The following is a 23,964-nucleotide window of genomic DNA, read 5'->3' on the forward strand; positions in this document are numbered from 1 at the left end:
AGAGATAAAAACTAAAGGGGAAGTACTATCTGCACAAAAAGCTTATTTATTAAAGCAGTATACATAACAAGTTAATTATTACCTTAAAAGCTGAGAAAATTAACTTGCAATTTTTTATAGAAACAGTTCAACAAAAATGTATTTGTATACTGGCACACGTACTCGGACAATTTAATTTCCATTCAAGACAAAGTTTAGGAAATTTTAACAGAAACCATGAGTAGTTTGTTGAAATGTGCTTTCCTATACCTCTTTCTATTATTCTTCCATGTACTGTTTAATCAAGTCTCAGAATTACTGTCAAAGATTAGGTAGGATCATAGGGCAATTCAGGTCAGAAGAGCCCCCAGCAGATCAGCCAGTCCAAACCCTTACTTAAAGGTGAGTCAGCTATGAGATCAGATGATGTTACTCAGTGTTTTATTCAGTTAGGTCTTGAAAACCTCCAAGTTGCCAAGAAAAGAGTTTTTCCTTACAGCTAGTTATAACATTTCAACTTAGGCTCATGGTGTCTCATTTTCCCCCCATGCACAGCCTCTCTCTGTCTTATTGATTACCTCCTATTAGCTATTGAAAGGCCACTACTCAGACTTCTCAAGCTAACAAAGTCCAGTACCACCAGCCTGTCCTAATAGGGCACATGCTCCAACAGCCTAATCATCTTAGCAGGATTCTTTCTAGTCACATTCATATTCTTATTTATATATATAGTGTAGCTGACACATTTTCCATTTTTAAAATATTCTAGCAACAGATTTTGGTTTTGTTAAATAAAAATAAAGCACTTGCCTCTTTGTACTGTTTTTTTTCACCCTCCTGTTTTCATAGTACAGAGTGGATATACATAAGACATTCTGATACTTACCTTGTTGTACTGTTAATTGGCAAGGTGAACATTTTCCTGCATGGCACACTTGAGTACAGCTGTGCTTACCACAGTTTAAAGTATTTCCACATACATTAGAACAATGAATTTTTGTTGACTGGCCACAGCGAACTGAATGACTGTAGAGAAATGACACCATAGTCTGTCAGCTACCTTTATCCACAGAGAATTTATTAAAAAGGAATATACTTTTTCAGTAAAATGACAAAGCGTTTGAAAAGGAGCATAATTATTAATGACAGAGCTTTTAGGAAACAACCACCCTATTTTTCCCCCTGCTTCTCCTCTCCCACCCCTCTAAAGCAGGACACATCACAGCAACTGAGTCTACACAATTTTTTCTCAGCAAAATGAAAAAAAAAAAAAGTTGACACTATAACTTGAACCTAATGTATGGTTATGCATCATGCCAGAAGAGCAGATATTTCTATTACAGATATCTTTCTGAAGACTTAAATGATAGGGATGTGGTCCTTAATATTGAGGCAGTAGTCTATGAAAAGAGCTGGGTTTTTCAGTTAAATTGTTAAAAAAATGGGACAAAACAATAAATTCTCTTCTTTTTCCATTCTGGCTGGCCTCATACAATGGCTGTAAAATGTACGTTTGAAATAGTAACTTTAAAACATTTTAAGGTCAGAGGTGCCATAGTATACATCTTGGATTCTAATACAGTATATATGAAAAAATGTTATTTAGAAGGAAGTTTTAAGTATTACATGCAGTATCACAAAAATCAGCAATCTTGTGAAAGTAACTGGCACCTGGGAAAAAATAATCAAATCTGGATGCATCTATTAAACTTTTAAATGCAAGGAACGGCTAGAATAAAAAAAAAAAAGAGGTGATCTTACTGTGGAAAATAAAATTCAGTCATTCACAACTGATCAATTATTCTACTGAAGGCAAAGTGTTTTCAACTACAAATACTGCCACAGAAATAGCTGTACCTTCTTTTGAAAAATTAAGATCACTTAATATCACATTCAAACTTTCAGAAATAATTGCAGAAGTCTGAAAACCCTTTTTCTAGAACAAGAATGCTAACACTGAAATCAGTTTCTGTTTGGGTTCTGGAAACAAACACAGGCAAACATTACACAGAACCAGTTCTAGGTAGCTAGAACAGGGACTCTAAAAACTCAGAACAATTTAATATGAGAGATCACAGATAGTAGGGGCAGTACAGTCTTGCTGTTGGCAATGACACTAAATGCATGAAACATGCAAGGAAAAGATGGCCTTCAAGCCTGCAACATACTACAGACCTCTCTTGCTAGTGGTACAGCTTCCCAGAAAAGTACATGCTATTTTTGAAATAATAATTTCTGGAATGGAGTAACTCGACATTACATTCCATTCAGACAGAAAAGGTGCAAACTTTTTTCTACTTCTTTCTCTGTCTTCTATAGAATAAAATTAATAAATATTAGAATAGGATTTCTAAATTGAATCAACTCACAGACAGCTGGCACAATTCATCTACATGTACCATAAATTGATTTTAACACAGACAACTCTTTTTTAATAATTTTTATTTTTTCTTCAAAGATTTAAAGTAATTGCATATTTTTAAAAAATAAAATTCTCCAAATTATTTTAGTGCACAAATAAAAGTTACAGCTCAGAATAAACTTTGGTCTGTAAACTTCTAAGAAACTATAAGAAATAAAAAATTTATCATATAAACTTTTAATAAACTATTCTGATATAAACTTATGTTTGTATAAAAGAAGCAGTCTCACCTTGTTTGTCCACATTCACATGTTTTTGTTACAAAGGCTGGGCACGAAGGGCAAGGTCCTGGATGGCACAGGCTTAAAAATAAGTCAAAGTAGCAAACAAAATTATAAAGTTACCTTTAGCTTTACTACACGCCCATAGAAACAATCCACCATGACCCAATCTGCAGTGCATTATCAGAACATTATACAAGCCACCTACACTCCTGCAGGGTATGAAAGCATTAGTAACACAGGAAAAAAACATTATATTATTACAGATGCATCAGTCTCAAGTATCACCAATGCTGAAGATGCTGAAGGAAAACTTCAGTATTCCTGCTGCTGTCAAATCAACAGTAACAGTGCTACTAACAAATTTCATATTTTGCATTTTACCAGCAGACACGCATCAACTCAACTGTGTTCATCACTGATAATACTCAAAACAAACATCATGTGTCTGAACCATTAATATGTTTCTTTCTTCAGTGATCTGAAACAGATTAGAGACAAAAACTTCTCTATGAATTTCTTCTTTTGAGTTGAAGGCTTTATCTTTGAACTCAGGATTTCTTAACGCCACCAGTAAGAGTTGCTGCCCCTCTTCCTGTAAGGTAACACATCGCAGATGCAGCAAGTCTGCCTCAGTTTTCTTTCTTACCATCAAGTGCAACTTTCTGTTAGTGTCATTAGTGCCAGTCATTTACTTGATTATCAGATCTCACCTCCTACTTCAAGAAACACTAGATGGTCCCTATCTGCATATACGCCCTCTGTTGGGCACAGACAAGCCCAGGTTTGTGAAATATACTTAACTAACTTGTCTGCACTCTTCCTTAGCCAGCTCCTAGTTCCCTTCATTTCCAAATACAACAACTCTCATGTGGAACAATTATTATCGGCCAGGACTGACCAGCCCAGATTTCCTAGCCAAAAGAAAAAGGAAAAAAAAAAAAAAAAACCAACCAACCACAAAACACCACCAAAAAACCCCACAAACACAGACTAGCCAATTACATGGGGATTACTAAATTCCCCAAGTACTATCACTATGCTAATACTAATTAGTACACCAGTTACTGTAGTCATATGCAATATAATTGAGCCATGTCGGCACTTTGTCAAGAGTAGTCACAGGAATACTGTGGCCAGCAGGACTAGGGAAGTGATTGTCCCACTGTACTCAGCACTAGTGAGGCTACACCTCAATTACTGTGTTCAGTTTTAGGCCCCTCACTACAAGAGATTGAGGTTCTGGAGTGTGTCCAGAGAAGGCCAACAAGGCTGGTGAGGAGTCTAGAGAACGAATCTTATGAGGAGTGGCCGAGGAAACTGAGATTGTTTATTCTGGAGAAAAGGAGGCTGAGAGTAGACTTTACCCCTCTCTACAACTACCTGAAAGGAGGTTGTAGCGAACTGGTGGTTGGTCTCTTCTCCCAAGTCATAGGCGATATTACAAGAGGAAATGGCCTCAAGTTACGCCAGGGGAAGTTTAGGATGGATATTGGGAAAAAATTCTTCACAGCAAGGGTTGTCAAGTATGGGAACAGGCTGCCCAGGGAAGTGGTTGAATCACCATCCCTGGAGGTGTTTAACAGACAGGTTGACATGGTGCTTAGCGACACAGTTTAGTGGTGGTTTTGGCAGTGTTAGGTTAATGGTTGGACTCAACGATCTTAAAGGTCCCTTCCAACCTAGACAAGCCTATGACTCACGAACACCTAAGATTCCAACATGGGAGGAAGAAGTGTCCAACATATACTGTGGAATGCCCAAAACTGGGTTACACTGATGCTGAAAGTGCATTCCTCTCCAGATGTCTATCACAAGTCACAGAGTGCCAAAATCACCCATTATCTTGATTTGCACCTTTGCTGTTTCCTTACCTCCAGGACTGGATGGTCTCAGCATGGTTTTACTCACGAGCTGAATGATAACACTTTTAAATTTGCTACAACTTAAACTGGTAGCAGCTCTTGATGCAGATCAGACTACCAGAGACTAAAAATTTGTAGCTTGCAATAGGCACAATATTGCCACCACTGTTCAGAAGACTTCTCAGAAGAGAATGCCAGAGACTGAGCCCCTGCTGTAGGCTGGGACAGGAAATAAGGCGAAAAGAACATCTGCTTCTTCCAAGCGCACTATAGGAAGGTCCGTGAGGTAGCAAATTGCAGTCGGGGAGTTCTCAAAGTAGTTAAGGAGTCTACTTATTTCTGACTGGGCAAAAAAGTCATCCACAGACACGTGCCTCTCCTAAGATGGAGGCCAGCAGCCAGCCTCCAAGAGAATCAGTGTTCTGCTGAGTCAGGATATCAGCTACATCAAGTGTAGTCTGAAAGCTGATCTGTGTTTCCGTTTTACCCTGCAAACCACAGCAAAGAGGATCTCGTATAATGATGAATTAAGAAAAAAACCTATAGCACTGAAATGACAGTCTAAAAAGAAATCTAATAGAATATTTTCACATGTGGGGAAAAAGTATTAAAGAGTAAAGAAATATTCTTTCATTCAACACGACGTTGAAATAGGTTTGAAACAGAACACAGTAAAAAGTTTGGAGTAAAGTTCTGAGTTTCAATAAACCTTGGTAGAAATGTAAGTTGAAAATCTATTTGTTGGAATGACTGAAGTTTTTGATTGTATACCAAGAGGAGAAACAATCCCTTCTGACTAATAAAAATTTCTCAAAACAGAAATATGAACAGGCATTATGGACCAACTTCCATACATGGAAAATGAAGCTAGATACACTAGGAACAACACATAATTTATTTTTCTGACTAGCAAGCATATTTATACACTGAAAAAGCTCACCTTATGCTGTTAACCTTATCAATACAATACTACTACTCTGCTAAAAAAGTTCTCACGGAAAATATCCAAAACTGAAAATAGAATTGCTCTTCTTTGCCTCTCTTCATTGAATTATACTAATAAATGTTAGCAAAAACAATCCTAGTTACTCGTTCGACTATCTGGTGTTCTCAACAAATAGATAAATACATATAACGCCCTATTATCCTCAACAGTTTACAAGCCAAAGAAAAAGAAACAAAGGATAGAAGTAAGCAGTCCTTCAGTTTAACCAAGTACCACTGCTCTTAGATTAAGATATACAAACAGTATTTGCAGGAAAACCAGCATCTAAAACATCTGGTAGACCACTGGATACATATTTAAAATTACTTCTATTCACCATTCTCTAGTTCAATGAAAATTCTTGAAAACAAGTCAGGCAGCTGGTTCAGTTCTTAAAATATGATGGAAATGTTGCTACAAGTATTGCTGCTGACCTCCTGTTCATTCTCTCATATGAGTTCACTTTAGACATAGAAACACAAATAGCCTCTATTTCTTCCAGGTTTCAGTTGAGCTATAAACCAAATATACCTCTAAGCATAACCTACAGTCAAAAAATATTCAAATACAGGCGTCAGAAATCTCTAGACCATTTCAATATTCATATGACAAACTTACTTACATATTACAAAGATGCGGACAGTCCAAACACTGCCTCTTCTTTCCACAAAGCTCCCCACAACTATGTGGGATTTCATTTCTATTCCATTCAGGATTGTGCACCTTACCTAAACCACATCGAAGACAAAAACATAGTCATTGCCTTGAATACAGTACCGAATCTCGGAAAAATATCATACCAAAAAGAAAAAGCTGTATTTTCAATACTGGCAGAAGACGTCTTTGAAAAAGAAAACAACACAAGATGTTTTATATTTTTCTCAGCTTTCACTGCTGATATATACTCAATGTCTTTAAAACTAAGTGCCACTGGAATATCAAGCTCCAGAAGATTCTTTCCTTCTACACTTTCAGCAAGCACTTAGGTAGCTGGTATTTTACATTACATTAAACTGATAAAATTCAAGAGAATTAAAAGCTCCCTTTAGTTGGTCAGGCTGCACAGTAGTTAAGAAAAAGGGTGAAAGGCCCCTTGCTGCCTCAACGCAGAAAAAAAAAAAAAGATACCATTCCCAGAAAATAAAATCTAGCTGATAAGGTGATGGGGAATGGGGGCAGAATGAAATGACTGGGCAAAGTATAAAAGTAACTTCTGTAAAAAGAAGCAGACTCTACATAAATCTAAACATAAAGGTTGACATTTTGATGAATGCAGCAGGAAGTCTTGAAAAAGAACTGATAAATTCAGTATGTTCAAGTATTCTGTATTGAGATAAGCACTGAAAGCATATTTCAATTAATCTGACGTACTGTTAGCAAATGTCATAGCTCTAAGTGCATGAGACGATCATCAGGGTTAAAGCCATTTGCCATGGTCAACACATGCAAAACTAATTTGAGTCTCAGCGCGAAGGGAATGAAAACAACAATGAAGCAACTGAGCCAATGTTACAAATTTGAATTGCAACAATTAAAACACCAACAAAATTTTTGGTGACACAGTGTCGTGGTTTGGCCTCAGCCAGCAACAAAAAACCATGCAGCCGCTGGCTCAACCCCCACAGCCGCGGGGAAAATCGGGAGAAAAAGGCAAAACTCCTGGGTTGAGATAAAGGCAGTTTAACAGAACAGCAAAGGAAAGAGAAAAACAATAACACCGATAAAGGAATGTACAAATGCGATTACAATACCACCGCTCACCCACCGAGCAGACCACCCCAGCCCACGCCTAGTGGCGACTTCCTGCCCCATCCCCCAGCTAGCTCCCCCCTATAGCCTGGGCATGGCTCACATGGCATGGAATACCTGAGTCCCCCCTGGTGCATCCTTGGGGAAATTAACCCCAGCCCTGACGGAACCAGGACACACAGTTATATCATTTTAACTCTTTTAGTACACCTTTGTATATTTCACAGGTTAGGAAAATAGAAATAAACACCACAGATGGCATTTATTCACACAAGTTTCAATTAAACTAGTTGAATATCCAGGAAAATCCTGGAAATTAGAAGACTCAGCAGAAAAATAAGCTAGGAATTTCCTCATGGAATGGTGAAAAAAAACCCACGCAACCACACTCAACGCATAGTATTTCGCATCAAATAGAAGATAGCTTTGCATAAGCAACTGGTGATGTTCAAATGCCATATTGTTAATGTAAAATTATCTATAGAAGATTAAAGTCTTATGTTGCACAATATGGTGCTCTGCTAATATTAACTCTGTGGACAACTTGAAGTTCCTACCGTAGATCTCTCAAAACTATGATACAGTCTAAGCCTAGGCAGAATTTCTTTCCTATTTAACAGATGGATGGCTGTCTTAAAAGGGTAATCAAAACATCCGTTCTAATGGAATTATTATCCCTATACTCATAAGATTTCACATATTGTCATACAAAAACTCTCTTACCTGCATCACACTGTTCTTAACCGACTCACTGACGCATTCAGATAAAGAGAACTTTATATAACATTACCTATCACAGCATAAGTCTCGTTTCTTTAGGGCAAGTTCACTGACTCCCAGTTTCTTTCTCAATTCCAGAATATTCTGTTTTGTAGAAAGCAAGGCGAAACTTTTTCCAGTGATTCTGACTTAAGCAAGGGAAAGCTTTCTGAAATCAACACAAATTTCAAAAGTGTATATCCCAAACAAAATTTATTTGCATGTATGCAATTAAGTAGCTGTTATGGTTTCAGCTGGGATGAAGTTAGCACTACACCAGCTGCTAGCAAAAAAGTTATATTTTGGATTTGGGATAGGAATAGTGTGATAGCACACTGGCGGTTTTAGTTGTTGCTGAGCAATCAAGGCCTTTTCTGCTTCTCACACCACCCTGCCAGCAAGCAGGCTGGTGGTGCACAAGAAATTGGGAGGAGACACAGCTAGGACAGCCAGCCCCAACTGACCAAAGGGATATTGCATATGATGTAACATCATGCTCAGTATACAAAGCCGGGGGAACAAGGACGGAACGGGGAGAGGGGAAATGTTTGGAGCAATGGCACTTGTCTTCCCAAGTAACTGTTATGCATGATGGAGCCCTGCCTGATGATGATGCTCCATCCAGCATGATGGAGATGGCTGAACACCTGCCTGCTGATGGGAAGCAGCAAATGAATTTCTTGTTTTGCTTTGCTTGCATGCACAGCTTTTGCTCTACTTATTAAACTGTCTTTATCTCAATCCATGAGTTTTCTCACTTTTACTCTTCCAGTTCTCTCCCCCATCCAAACTGGGGGGAGTGAGCAAGCAGCTGCATGGTTCTAGCTGCCAACCGGAGTTAAACGATGACAGTAACATAATTCATTTCTCCCTTTTTGTCCTATGCTTACAGTTTAATGGATGTTGTACTCACTTCATTTACTTCTTTATTAAAGATGCAGCTACATAAAAGGTCTGAAAAGCCTGAATATTATTTCCTATTTAACCTGTATGTGTCCACGATCAACATAAATGACAAAACTGCTAAATCAATTTAAAGGTTTAGATAGTTGTATGCTTGAATTGTGTGGCCAAATACATCAAAATAATACAAAAAAAGACATAACACATGCAGGTTATTTTAGTCCTTCTACAGAAGGAAAGCTTGTAGGATAGTAGCCCAATTCTATCATTATTTTATAAAAATCACTACTTTTACCTAGTGATATGAAAATATTTATCACTTATGATTTAATATTTAATTTTTTAAATGTTTTAAGCAGCATATTTGTGATTCTCTGCGCAGCCACCTTCAAGTGTCAATAAAGTTTTAAACAAGGTTAAATTTCAGGGATGTAGGCAAACAAGCAGCAGTATCGGAATTCACAGAATGGTCAGGGTTGGAAAGGACCTCTGGAGATCATCTAGTCCAAATTGAAATGATAAAAAAAATAATCAAAATGACAAAATTGTTTTTCTTTGCAAAAGCAAGCAAGAAACTCACCACAGAAACAAGTGTAAGTTTTAGGAACTTGCGTAGAAGCATTCTGACAAGCTGGACATCTCCAACCATTATTACCATCTGTAGGATAAAAGAATTAAAGATAAAAATTATTTGAAGTAAATAAAGGAGCTAACTTGCAAACCTAGAATAAGTGCTCTTACCTCATTTCTTACCACAGCTACAACCAAACTTAGTTTTTCCATTTACTCATAAGTGGTGAGAAAGCAGGTTAATAAAAATGCATTTTATACAATATCAAGATAAACACAGCAGTGCTACTTCATTTGACCAGGTTCCAACTTTATATAGAGGCAAGAACAAATTTTAAAATTGCACTTTTTCTATTACCACGTGCCCTGCTATAAGACATTCTACCAGAATATAGACAGTCATCATCACATCTAAAAACATGAGGAAAAAAAGCTTTAAATGTATGGGAAATCAGTGAGAAAAATATAATTACCTACAGTCTTAAGCACCACCTGTATTTTCCTTTGCATTACCCTCTCATATTACGAGTTCACGTCTTCTAGAAAACCAATTTAGTATTGCTTCCTATCCAGAATAAGTTAGTGCTATATAAACCAGAATAATCTACTTAAATTACTTAAAAGGTGACAATACCTAGCTATTGACTAGGACATTACTCTTCAAGTTGCTCTTTTATTAAATAGTAGTTTTCTTGCTCCTGCGTTTCAGAAGGGTGTTGGTTAGCAGTAAAGGAAGAACTTCAGTGTAAGGAAAGCAACATTCGTGAAGATGTTTCCCAAATTCAGTACATATCTGACTATGAAGAATACCAGTGTGAAAGCACTATTGAACACAAAGAGGGGCAGGGAGGAGAAATATGTTTTTAATATATATATAGATAGATATAAAAAATTATAAATATGAACTGATTAGCTCTTACTGTCTCTCTTAACTAATCAATTTAGTGCTGGTAAATTAATAAAGCTGTGACTTCAGAACTGTTCTTTGTGGTTAAGAAATCTTATGAAGATTTATGATATTTTCACATTATGAATGCAGGAGGGATTGCAAACAGCAAACTCAATGTGTGACAACACAACCACACTGCAATGACAGCACACCTATATTTGTTATCAATTAGACTGGAGGCTTCTTACATTAACCACCGTAATGCACAATGGTAATGATTTCATAAACTGGAAATGATCCAGATTATAGACTGCCTTGACACTACTGAAATGCAGATCTAAAGCATGTCTATTCCTTTCAAATACTTGGTGCCTATTCATACCCTTCATTAGCCTGGCCTATATCACTGGGCCACCAAGACTGTTGCAGAGAGCTGTACAATTAGGGGCTGAGCAGCTGTGGGACAGTGGAACAACAAGTATACTCTCATATTCATGCTCGTGACCAACCTGCATTTCACGACTAAGATTATTTTTTTTTCTTTTGACTGCTATGAGCTGAAGCATCTCAGAGAGAAGTGTTAAAAGCTACAGGTAAAAACTGGCAGCAGGGGACTGAAAGAAGTATCTGCTGACAAAGCTGTCAGCACCTTATGTGGCTCCTCTGAAAACTAGCATACTAAACCCTAGGGGATTCCCTATGGGATTACTTTGTACAATATACTTAACTATTACATTAACAACGCAACTTCTTTCATTGTTGTTCCACGTTATGTTTTTCAAAAGCTGTGAAGGTAAGCCTACCATCAAAGCCTGGCAAGATCATGAAGCAGATCCTCCTGGAAACTATGCTGAGGCACATGGAAAATAAGGAGGTGATTGGTAGCAGCCAGCGTGGCTTCTACAAGGGCAAGTAATGCCTAACAAATCTGGTAGCCTTCTATGACAGGGTTACAGCATTCACAGATAAGGGGAGAGCAATTGATGTCATCTACCTGGACTTGTGCAAAGCGTTTCACACTGTCCCATGTGATATCCTGGTCTCTAAATTGGAGAGACATGGATTCAACAGATGGGCCACTTGGTGGATAAAGAACTGCCTGGACAGTCACACTCAAAGCGTTGCAGTCAATGGCTCAATGTCCACATGGACACCAGTTACAAGTGACATTCCTCAGGTGTGGGTACTGGGACTGGTACTATTTAACATCTTTATCAGCAACATGGACAGTGGGATTGAGCGCACCCTCAGAAAGTTTGCCGATGACACCAAGCTATGTTGTGCAGTCACCACAATGGAGGGAAGGGATACCATCCAGAGGGACCTGGAAAGGTGAGCCCAAGCCAACTTCATGAAGTTCAACAAGGCCAGGGGCAAGGTCCTGCACATGGGTCAGGGCAATCCCAAGCACAAATACAGGCCAGGCAGAGAATGGATGGAGAGCAGTCCTGAGGAGACAGACTTGGGGATGTTGGTTGATGAAAAGCTCAACGTGAGCCGGCAATGTGCAACTGCAGCCCAGAAGGCCAACTGTATCCTGGGCTGCATCAAAAGAAGAGTGGCCAGCAGGTCGAGGGAGGTGATTCTGCCCCTCTACCCTGCTCTCGTGAGATCCCACCTCAAGTACCATGTCCAGTGCTGCCCTCCTCATCACAAGAAAGATACAGACTTGTTGGAGTGGGTCCAGAGGAGGGCCATGTAGATGATCAGAGGGCTGGAGCACCTCTCCTATGGAGACAGGCTAAGAGAGTTGGAGAATAAAAGACTCCGGGGAGACCTTATAGCAGCTTTCCAGTATCTGAAGGGGGCCTACAAGAAAGCTGGGGAAGGAAGGCATGTAGTGATAGGACAAGGGGTAATGGCTTCAAACTGGAAGAGGGGAGATTCAGATTAGATATTAGGAAGAATTTTTTCACTTTGAGGGTTGTGAGGCACTGAAACAGGTTGCCCAGGGAAGTCATGGATGCCCCATCCCTGGAAGTGTTCAAGGCCAGGCTGGATGGGGCTTTGAGCAACCTGGTCTAGTGGGAGGTGTCCCTGCCCACGGCAGGGGGATTGGAACTCAATGATCTTCAAGGTCCGTTCCAACCTAAACCATTCCATGATTCTAAGAGGCCAGCAGAAGGCCTCTCCTATCAACATCTCTCCCGGATCAAGATGCCTAGTCCCCTACAAGCAACAGTTTCTCTAGAGTACAGGGAACGGCCTTGTAATTTAACAAAACAGCCTTTCAAGATATATTTCCTTGTTCTTCATCATTGTTTATCCTTTGCTCCTCTAAGACATAGCTACATTCACACAGGTCACCCACAAGGAAGACGCACAGTTGCTTTCCTCGAAAAAGACAAGAAATAGAAGTTTTCTTCCTGGATTTAGATGCAATTACAGTAGGACAAAATGACAGTAGGATGACTCCTGACATCCATGTTTGTAAGGAGTGGTCCTGTAACCAACCGCTCCTTACAAATGCTGATTACTGAAGAAAGTGAGAATGAGGATAACCCTACAGAATGAACATTCCACTTTCATGAACAGGAGCAAAGTAGGCAGAATTCCAACCAAAGACACCAAAAGAACAGTTGTCTATACAAAATTAACACACCTCACTCCCATTTAATACAGACTGCTTCAGTATTTGCTACCCTCTCCCTCCTTTGGGGATAAAAAGATTCCTTACTTGTAATTATTTACCAAAAGTTTTTCCATACACTTTCATATTGCAAGTGTCATTATTTGTAGCAGTTTGAGCCACAAAATCTTTATCTGTGGTAGCATGCCCCGAACCCTGTCCCCTCCTATTGTATATCCGCTGTCATAAAGGCACAGTGAATGATCTCCTCAGTTTCTAGAATCCTAAAAGATCAAGGGGCTCAAAAGAACCTTGAGTAGGAAGAGGTGGGAATTGTATATATAGACTAGGGATCTTTACATGCAGTTTCAAAACAAGAAACTTTCCTCTTTACATACTTGCATCATTGAGTCATAGGTGATTACAAAAGAAAGGATCCAAACACATCTGCTGGAATAAAGACTGAATGCTAAAAGGCTACTTTTCCAAAGGCAGCAGTACAGCAGAAATTCTCAACACATACTCAATGCTAAAAAGAACTCCTAACAATATTTTGGTCACTTCAACTGTAGTAGAACATACTAGAATCAACACTGGCATTTTAATGTTACCATTTCTAAGAGGTCTTATGCAGTTCTCCAATGAGATAATCTGTATCAGAGTAAATTATTGCTTTAACTTCTCAGCTAGACATAATCAAAAGATTGTGTCCCAGTAACAAAAAAGTAACAACAGTTGTGTAATATCCAAGGCACACAGAATGGCTTCAGCCCTTGAACAGCATGGCTTAAGGAAAAAAAAAAAAATGAAAAAAAAAAAAAAGGGAAGTAGATTAATATTCTGACCACTGACACTCAGAAGCCATCTTAGCCATTGGTACAGACCACTAGCTCATCTGGAAACAGAGGGCAGGGGCAGCAGAGAGAGCAGAACAGAAAGAGACACTTGTGATAACTCAAATATCTCCAATCCTTCAAGCCAAAATGAAAATACCAGTAAAACTACCTTCCCTGCAAAGAAGGGAGCAAATGGCTTAAACTTTTGTTCCATCAATGTAAGAGCACAAGTCAAACATCACTGTATCTTCAGTTTTTAAAAGAAGTAGGAGGAAGGGTGAAAAAGGCAACAATTTCCCCTTTCTAAACATAAAGTAAAAGATCTTGTGTGCAATGCAGGTATTTTTGTCAGATTGACCTTTGCTGTACAATATCTAAAGGTCACATTCCTCCAAGATATAATTTCAAATGTTAGTAAATAAGCTTTCTAAGGAGAAAGTTATGTTCTTCCTTATAGGAAGAAATCTTTCCACATGATGGCAAAGTGTTGTCTAGCAGAGCTTCTCCTCCTGACCAGGACATCTCTAGCACACAATGAAAATCCATTCTCTAGTTCTGAGTACAGTTCAGTAGAAATACTGAACTTCAACCATAAGTCTAACATAAGCAGACGAAGAATAGAGCAATACTCCCCACAGATAATCAGGAGATTCTTTCACCTAGCTTGGCCAAACTAAAAGTCATTTTTCAGATCACTGTCGAGACAACAGAAAGCAAAGAAGTCTCTGAGGGAAGACACCTTCAGTAAAACACATCTGAAAGAGTTCCCGAAAAGAGAGATAATGTACAGTGACTGTACAGTGCAATAAGACTTTGTTATGGTAACCTGGCATAGTTCTTCACTTCTTCCCACCCTTGGGACCCTACATACTCATGTAGGGTCTTCAAGCATATTTTATCTCATTGACACAGTAACCCATGATAGTTCACTTCCCTCTGTCAGCTGCACTCACCTTTGAATGGGTGCCAACATGATGGCCAGCTGCATATCTTGGAATTTGGACAACAGCACCTGCATTACATCAGGGAGTTTGCTAATGAGCAAAACAGGACACTGCATATGTACGATATGTTAATCAGCACAAGTTTTGTTATCCATCCTTGTGGTGCATTCCTTTGAGCTTCACTCCAGAGCAGGGTTCCATTGCATTGGGTCTGCATTTGATTAGTGTGGGTGTCCAGGGGCTCCCACCACAGTATTGCTATGCTTTCATTAAAGCCAAAGCTTTCACTTGCTGAGTGTTGTGCCTTGTTCCTGAGGGACCTGCACCTGCTTCTCCCTCATAACAGATACCCAACACCATCTGGAAGATGGAACTACTTGCAAAGATACCACTCCAAGGATATTATCTACCGCATCCAAGTATTCAGGATTTCTCTGATACAATGCTGTGATCACAAAAAAATCTGAGAAATTATGTACACATACATGCTTTCAGCCTCCTGCTATATATCATAGAAATAAGAGCTGCTGTGAGGCCCCGAATGGAGGGAGATCCTCACTGAAACATTCAGTTGCTTCAAAAACATAGAAGAATGAATACTGAAAACTGATCTTATGAACAAAATATTCTCACTAGGCTGGAAGTGAAACGTAGCAGTGAAAAATTTGGGTGATGAGATCAGATAAGATCTACTGGAATTCATTATAACATTTGCAGAATAGAGCAGATTTAAAGTTAATTGTGCCCAGAAAAAAACAGTTTTTTTCCTCCAGAAAAATAGTGAATTATTGAGTCTGTAAAAACTTCTCTCAAACGTTTGGAAGTAGCTGACAGACTGTATTCCCTCGGTCTGCCCAGACAGAGACAGAAAGACACATGAAGAATGGTAAATGCTAAACAAGCAGGGTACAGAAAAAATTAACCCTACTTCAAGATTAATATTACAATCTTCAGAGTGTGTCTACGTCACATAACCAAACATAGCAGAGAGGCTCCGATTCAGCCTTAACTTACATTGAAAAAATATTAGTTGTTTAGCTTAAATAAGTCTTAATTAGAATAAATTACTTAGGATTAAAATATGGCATGATTTATGCTGTTTGCCTAGCTTTACTTGGCATGAATAGCTAGATTTCCTGAAGCCTTTAGGGCGCAACAAAATTAATTTTCTTAGTAATTTTCCTAGTCACTGGTATGCAGTGCTGTGTTTAGTCTTTTAGTATGACAAAAATGTTGATAACACACTGATGTTTTGGTATTTTTTTTTCCACTAAGTCTGGGACTTTTCAGTTCCCCATGTACTGCCAGCGAGCACAAGAGCACAAGAAGCATAAACCAGAAGATAAGGAAGCTACAACCATCGGCAGAGACTGCAAATCAACAAGATAAGAGCAGTCAACAGCCTGTCTGCCTTCCTGGACACGGAAAAAGAATCTAATAAGGTGTTACAAGATCCAAAAACAAAAATCACCATTGAACTAAAAGGCACACAAACAGTGTGTGAAGAGCATGTGAGCAGCAGGTGTACAGAACACAAGGGTATAATTGCCCAGGGATTTCTTTATTCATCGTCCCTGGAGGCACCCAGCTAGCTGACCTTGGTGCTGTACCTTGCAATTAAATTATTTATTTTTATAAAACACGATGCCTGAGAATCTGCTGCAGGAAACCTAGGGTTGAGCCTGAAGGAGGAGGAAGTACGCCCGAGAGTAAGTGTGCATGTGAGGAGTTGAAAGGGGCAACTGTCAGCTCAGTGGAGTCAGCTGCTGCAAAGGAACTCCGGTCCTAGCAGTTAAAGACTCGGGTGGTGTGTGTGTGAGACTCTTTGAATGGTGTGTGAATGCTCAGACAGTAGCTTGTCCTTTAAGACTTAGGCCAAAGCATTCAAAGGGCAGAATGTAGTGGTGTAAGAGTTTCAAAAAGTGGTATAATACAAAGAATCTGAAACAGTTCAAGCTAGTGACAAAGAAAGGAGCTTTCTGACTTCTGAGTTTCATTTCACTGCATGGCATCGGTGACAGATTTCAGAAGTATTTTATCTGAGAACAGAACTAAGTGGTTGAGTAAAAGCAGACAACTAATGCTTGGAGTGCTTCTTCTGTTTGACTGCTCAGCCAAGCGCAGATGAGAGAAGATGAAACATTTCTTGGTGTATAAACACAGCCACAGAGCTTTGCATCTTGATGCACTGATTTAATTGATTGGTCTTATGTATCCAAACCTGGAAATTAGTTTTAGGTAGAATACTAGAAAGAATCAAAACAGTTAGGAGGATTATACCCAAAGAATCCTGGACAGAAAAATATTTTTTGTTTAAAACTTGTTTTGTTAGTCTTCCAACGTAAGAAACACATGAACTTTACTATTATATATATATGAGACAGAAAATGTCTGCAAGAGAGAATACCAACCTTCAGCTTGTGAAGCTGGTGATCGTGCCCACTTCTTAATGCAATTCAGATGGAATACATGGTAACAATTCTGACAGCTCCACACTGGGGCTACTATTCGGACCACCTCACAGCATACCATGCACTCGTACTTCTCTGTGGTCAGCTGTTCAATCAATGACCCTGCAAATAAAATATATTACTTGTGCATGAAACATCAATTAGTTGAGAAACAAAATTAAAATTAAATTCCAAGATTTCATTTAAATTATAAACAGAACTTATGTTTCTTGTGTGGCTAGAAGCAAGACATTAGTTCACTCCTGAAAGATTCCAGTTTGACATTTGGTATGCATTTCTCTAGTTTCAGAGCATGAAGAGGGAGTATGAAATGCCTACGGAAGTGGCAACAATAATTCCTGTTGATGAATAGCAATCATCGTGACTTTACAAATTAGTGAAAAGTTTCAAACTTGGCAGAATTTTGAAATTTTACTCATCACTTAATATGGGAAATTTATCTTCACTTAAATTTTAAACCAAAAAGCTTACAGCTCTTAAATACAGAAGTTTCAGCCAAAATTAAATTTAATTCCCATCCCCTGCAAGACCACACAACAAATATTAAGAGCAAAGTACCTGGATTACAGAAATAAGCCCCATAAACTGACTGCTTTAGGAATCACTGGGAAACAATAGTCAAAGTACAGGGCCTTTTGAGCGATATGAAAGAACGTGAAAAAGAACTTCGAAAATAAAGCAAGAACTCCACACAAAAGACAAAACAGCCTGAAAACATAGATGTGCAACCATAACAAAGGCACCACATAACTTCAGTTCTGCCAGATTAACTCTCTCATCAAGGTAAGGCTACCAAATGCACTTTAGAAATGCTATTTGCTCTATGCCCACAGAATTTTAAAATATCTTAATTACAAGTATAAAGTGTAAAAAAGAATCATTTTTATACGGTATCAATACAAGGGAAGGACATAATGAAAGACAAAAATGAAAATAAGAAAAGAAAAACTACTATAAATTCAAAATGTGCTTGTACCACACTTGACTGAAAGCAAGCCTATGGATGCCTGAAAACTTGGAAGCGTTAACATTGTCTGCCCTCCTTAATAGGACATAAGCACTTTCAAGTTTCTTGTCCAGCTCTCCTGCATCAAGCACCACAAACTTTAGAATTAACAGTCATTTCTGCTTTCGGTAGCCCATGAATATTACCTGCTGCAAAGAAAGCAGGCCCACCTAAAACATACTTCTATTCTTCAGAAGAATAAAGCTATAACATACTCAGAAAGGGTGGGTGTCCCATAAATAGTTAAAAAAAAACAGATTCAGTCCCTGAAAATAGTGGTAGATACCATTTCCAAAATAGCTCCCAACTAAAGCATGCAAAGAAAGACTGCCATTGTGGAGGGGGAAGTTCCTGAAGTTCCTCATAAAAGATTACTACTTCTCTTCCTGCTTATTGCATAGGTTTTTAATTTAATAATAATGGTATCTTTAATAAAGGTATCTTTAATGTTATGATTCAAGTAGAACGCAGAAGCATGAAAGTTAATGTATTTAACTTAGCAAGGATCAAGGAGGATCTCGATTCTTGAGCTTCTCCTAAGGGAACAACGGTTCTGACTGGAGCTATCTTAGGCTTCCTGATTATGCTACTACTTTCTCATTTCTGAAAGAGACGCTGAGAAGCAAAATCTTCAAAAGATTCAATACCACATCTAAGGTAATAGGAATTAGTTTACCTATCTCTATCATTCTGGGCAGCAGGAGATCAGGTTGAGATGCTTTGTAAAAACCAACTAAATATAATTCTTAGTGTTTGCTCAACTGGAAAGGGACACACACACACCCCACCCCCCCAAAAAAAAAAAATCTGTCTCCTTATTGACTCCGAAAGAAAACAGGACTTCTGTTGAGTGCTATGAATAACATGAGATTATTTTCTTAGTGCACACTTAAGCTTATATAAAACAATAAGAAAAAGCTACCTACATTGTCTAGAAACAGAAACCAGTACCTTGGCATTGAAGAGATTCATTTGATTTCTGTTTAATGTTTTAAATCCTTAGTGGTAGGAGTTGGCAAAAAATTCACTCAGGCAGTCAAAACCTGTGGGTTCTGATTTACACTGTCAATGGCACATATTTCTATTCTCAACTTCCAAAAATAGTATCCAGAGACTTTCTCTGTTTCTAACTACCTTTTGATACTACCATTGCAAAATAAGAGAAAAAAATCCAGTTAGGAGCACAATAGAGTTCCTCTATCAGGCATTTTCCTACTTCTACATAAAACATGAGAAAATTTATTCTGCAAAAATCAGTTTTAGGATTGTCTCTCACAAGTCCCATTGTTCAGAATGCTCAGAATTTTACTCCCTGCTCCTGCAACATACGTGTTTTAACCCGGTGCCTGACCAGGTCATCATTTGCTGTTTGATAGTGAAAAAAAAACCAAACCAAAACACAACAACAAAAAAAATTAAACAAAATCTGTTCATCCCTAGTAAACTTACAGAACACCTCCCCACTCTGAAACCACACATTCACACTTAATTCAACCCTCTGAAACCGATACTGTCCTAATGTGAAATAATAAGCCTCTTCTTCTAGTCAAATGTGAAGGCAGTTTAAATTATTCAAGATCATATCTTTTAAACAGAAGTACAGGACAGTCTAGAAAGCTTACCTGTATGAGTTTCTTTGTTTTTTGGTATATCACTTTGCTTTTTCCAGTACTGGGTCCAGCTGAAATGAAGGGCAGGTGCCTGATCCCCCTTTAGCAGGAACTTTCTTCCATTACACCTGACAGAATCTGACAACTGATGCCTGATTTCACTGGTCAAGTTTTCATCATTTTTGTGAACAGAGAATTCTTTCTTCCTCTCATTTTTATCTTTTGGAGTATACGCAAGCGAAGACTTCTTGCCCACTTTTGTATTTTTACTACGGTGAGAATCATGTCTTTTCTGACACTCCTTTTCTACCGGGGGTTTATTCCATACGGGCTTCCGGGGGTATCTTTTGTTTACGTAATTGTAGCCTTTCTGCTCATCCCCACTAACAACCAACGCATCACAGAATGCCTTTCCAACAGATGATTCTGAAGAGTCAGACTGAGTCAAATCCAAAGATGGAACATTTTCAAACAGCTCTACTTTCTGTTTAGAGCTCACTCTTTTTTCCCGGTCATGTACTTGCTTTCCCTTCTCCCTGAAACCTCTTCCAGATGCATGCATCAGATGTGTTTTCTTTGGCTTTGCTCCTCTGCTATCTGCATTAGGTACCTCCCTGTCACTCTCTGAGGAGAGAAAGTCATTGTATCCTCTAGGAGGTGCCCTTCTCCCAGCATCTGAAATTCCTGGAGCTGCAGCAGCATCAGCAGTACTTTGCCTTATTTTACTTCTAGAATACGTGCTATCGTTTCTTGATCTGTGCCATCTCTGGCTTTGCAAGTTTCGATTCTTCAAACTTTTACTAGTACCAAAATATTGGTGGAAGTCTTCAGAATTCCCATACTGGCGTTCTGGATTACAAAAGCCATGATGTTTTGTTGAAGAGGTTTCATAATCTGTACTTCTTTCAGAAGACAGACTAGGAAATGGTAAATTACTGTTAGAGTCTTTCCTATCTTTATTTACCCAATTTATATCTGGAGGTTGTCTTTCTCCTGGAATGGAATCAGCAGCATCAGGATTGAAATTCAATGCACCTAAAAAGTGAAAAAATAAAAACACATGTATAATACTATTAAACAGTAAACATTTCTTTTCAGAAAAATTATCAGACATACAAAGGCCCACAAGTTCAATCAATCCCACACTTGACAGAACAACTGCAAACAAGTTTCCAGATACTAGAGCTAAATCATACAGTGCTTCATGGAAGTTACCTTCTCTTGTCATCGTTAGAGAAAGACCCAGAGTTAAGATAAGAATATAAAAACATAAGGTGAAGAAAAACATTTGAAGCAGCACTGTACATATACTAGACAAGCAAGTGTGATAATCAGTGTTTAACATGTGCTGAAGTTTCTCCTAGCATGTTTACATACAGACATGAACCTGCAGAAAAAGAGGTCCTTCAAATACAATGTCTACTTCTGAGAGTTTAATATTACACAGAACTTTGCATATGAATTAAAATCCATCAGCCATAGAGTAGCAATAGCAAATGCTTGCGTGAACTCTGATTACACTGTTCTACATACAGACATATTAAATGGTAGAGAGACTACCCAGCACAGCTTTGCAAAATTAGTTTTCTGTTATGAGGCCATCAACATGAACCATGCTTCTACTTGAGAGGTCTCCTGTCATTTCTATGTCTCCGGATAAAAGAAAGAGGTGTACATTAGAAATCCTTTGTTGCTCAATTCTGTACCATATCATGCCAGCAGGGCCTGCCTGCAACAAGAATTCTCAGGTGAGTATCAGGGCTGTGGCAGAATAGTTAAGTCTTGCACAGTACTGTAAAAAAGAGGAGAGCCTTCTAAAATCTCACGGAGGTAGTGGCCATTTTACAAGATAGGTAAGTTACCTCTGACAGTAGAGCACGTGCAGTTTATTCCTGGTTCATGACAATTCAAAGAAAGAATCAAACACTACGAACATAAGAGACCCTGCAAAAGGCTAATGCTATTTGGGTCTCTCAAACACCTATTATTTTAACTTTCCAATAAAGATTGTGGAAATTAACATTTTGAAGAGAAGAGCAAACCAGAACACTTCAAAGCATTAATATATTTTTCTCAGTGAATTTCATTTACTTTCAAATGAAAGTTTTTTTAGACCCCTAGGAATGGTCACAACTACTATGAAGAATTTGATGGCTAAAGAAAAAAATATAACATACAACTTTGTGGAAGCAAAGCTTTAAGCTTACTAAAAGTTAGGAATATAAAATTACATTTGAAGATATTCTTAACCACATAACCTAATTCATACTTGTTTTTAAAGAGAGACTCAGTTGAAATCACTTTGGTTTTTTGTCTTTCCAAAGACAATATATATAATGATATATTATTTAAAATTATATTATTTATATTTAATGTATTAGGATATATTAATATTATGATATATGTTATTAATATAACATTGTATATTGTTATAAGCTATGCTATATAATACTATACTTTAATATTACACTAGATATAAAAGGCAAATACAAAGTGTTTGATTGTTGGGGTATTTTAAGCCGTAATACTAACCTGATTTTGAGACAACAGAATGAGACACCAGACAGAGGTCTTTCAAAACAGCTGGGGACTGAATTAAGAATCAATCTTAACCCAAGGGGAGTCTAAGCGGAGAGGAAGGTGCTGATCTCTTCTCCCTGGGATCCAGTGCCAGGACGGCAGAAATGGGTCAAAGCTTTGTCCATCAGGGAAGGTTTGGACTTGACATGAGGAAACATTTCTTTACCAAAAGGGTGGTCAAACCCTGGAACAGGCTTCCAAGAAGGGTGGTTGATGCCCCATGCCTGTCAGTGTCTAAGAAGCATTTGAACAACACCCTTAATATGCTTTAAATTTTGTTCAGCCCTGAAGTGGTCAGGCAGTTGGACTCAACAATCACTGAAGGACCCTTCCAGCTGAACTATTGTATTCTATCATTAGAGGTACAGACCCTAGCAGGTACAAAATATTAGGCTTATACACCTGAAAGAATCTGAGCTGCAAGCAGTTCACCTGGCAACATTGTATTTTGCTCATCTCCACACATGTCCTGTGTAAAGAATTCAAAATATAAAGTTGTCCTTTTTATTTTCTATAACTACACTTTCAGTTCCTCGAATGTTTTGCAAGTTTCTTTTCTATCACTAATAAAAAGGACTATAAACATATGACTGTAGTCCTTTCACATTACAATGCAAACAGCAGTCATTCAGTACACATTACTTAAAATAGTTTCACATATTTTGGTTTGAAGACAGGATGCAATCCTATAATTACATAAAAACTTCGTTTGAAACAGCCCATTTTATTAGTTGGTTTACAATTTCTTTTGTATAGCCTAACACTTAAAGTCTGATGGACAGATGTAACAAGGGAAACCAAATGGCTTTTTAAGGTTTAATAAAAACAAGTTTTTCAAAAATCACACAGCTTGCACCTAAAAAGTGTATTCTATTATTAAAGACTAATGTTTCTTTGGTTATGAGATGTGGTATGTAAAATGTATGCATGAACTATAAACAAACTGCTGCAGAGGGCTTTCAAATGAATGCAGTAAACAAGCTTGATTAGGTATGTTTTGTAGATCAGTAAAACATACTATCTTATACAGACATAAAAGAACATGTTGGACTTGGCTTTAAAATGCTGATTTTTGACAATACAGTCAAATTGACTTTTGAGCATGGCCTCCAAGAAGCATAACCAGTACTTGAAATGTAGCTGTGGAAGTGCTATTTTTGAAAGCACTTTCCAAATAATCTATTAAGTTTGAAGAAACAGATGGGAAACCAGGATTCAGATATTAAAAAGCACTTCCAAAATATGAATAATTCATTAGGACTTTTTATATCACCCATGAATAGGATTCCTATTCTTACTGTCAGCTTTTACATTATAAAAAAATTCCAAAGTGGTAAATTCTACTCAAACTGATTTCTGTCTGACAGGACAAGAAACAGCAAAATACATATACAAGTGTAATAATCAGTAGCTAACATTGGCTCAATTTTCCTCTGACATGTTTACATGTACATACACAAAAATCCCAAAAGGGAACCTCCAAAGCTAGATTCTAGCTCGTATTTCTATAAAATAAACAAAGAAAATCACAGTACCTTTAGAAACAACCTCTACATTGCAGATTTTAATATCCCCGTCTGAATGTGAATTAAAACCAAACATGTGA

The 23,964-nt window shown here is 38.1% G+C and overlaps 1 protein-coding gene across 1 annotated transcript in view; it reads right to left on the reverse strand.

The window, feature by feature from the left end:
• NFX1 (nuclear transcription factor, X-box binding 1) overlaps positions 1-23,964 on the reverse strand; it is a gene marked incomplete at its 5' end in the record, with an annotated part of 70,333 nt that overhangs the window by 41,538 nt on the left and 4,831 nt on the right. Inside the window, 6 exons of the mRNA XM_082499167.1 lie at positions 866-1,005; positions 2,632-2,703; positions 6,095-6,200; positions 9,464-9,541; positions 17,103-17,264; positions 19,791-20,813. Coding sequence (XP_082355293.1) covers positions 866-1,005; positions 2,632-2,703; positions 6,095-6,200; positions 9,464-9,541; positions 17,103-17,264; positions 19,791-20,813 — 1,581 coding nt within the window. The remainder of the gene's footprint in view (positions 1-865; positions 1,006-2,631; positions 2,704-6,094; positions 6,201-9,463; positions 9,542-17,102; positions 17,265-19,790; positions 20,814-23,964) is intronic.

Source organism: Vanellus vanellus (genome assembly GCF_965231255.1).
Source record: "Vanellus vanellus genome assembly, chromosome: 2".
Classification (NCBI taxonomy): domain Eukaryota; kingdom Metazoa; phylum Chordata; class Aves; order Charadriiformes; family Charadriidae; genus Vanellus; species Vanellus vanellus.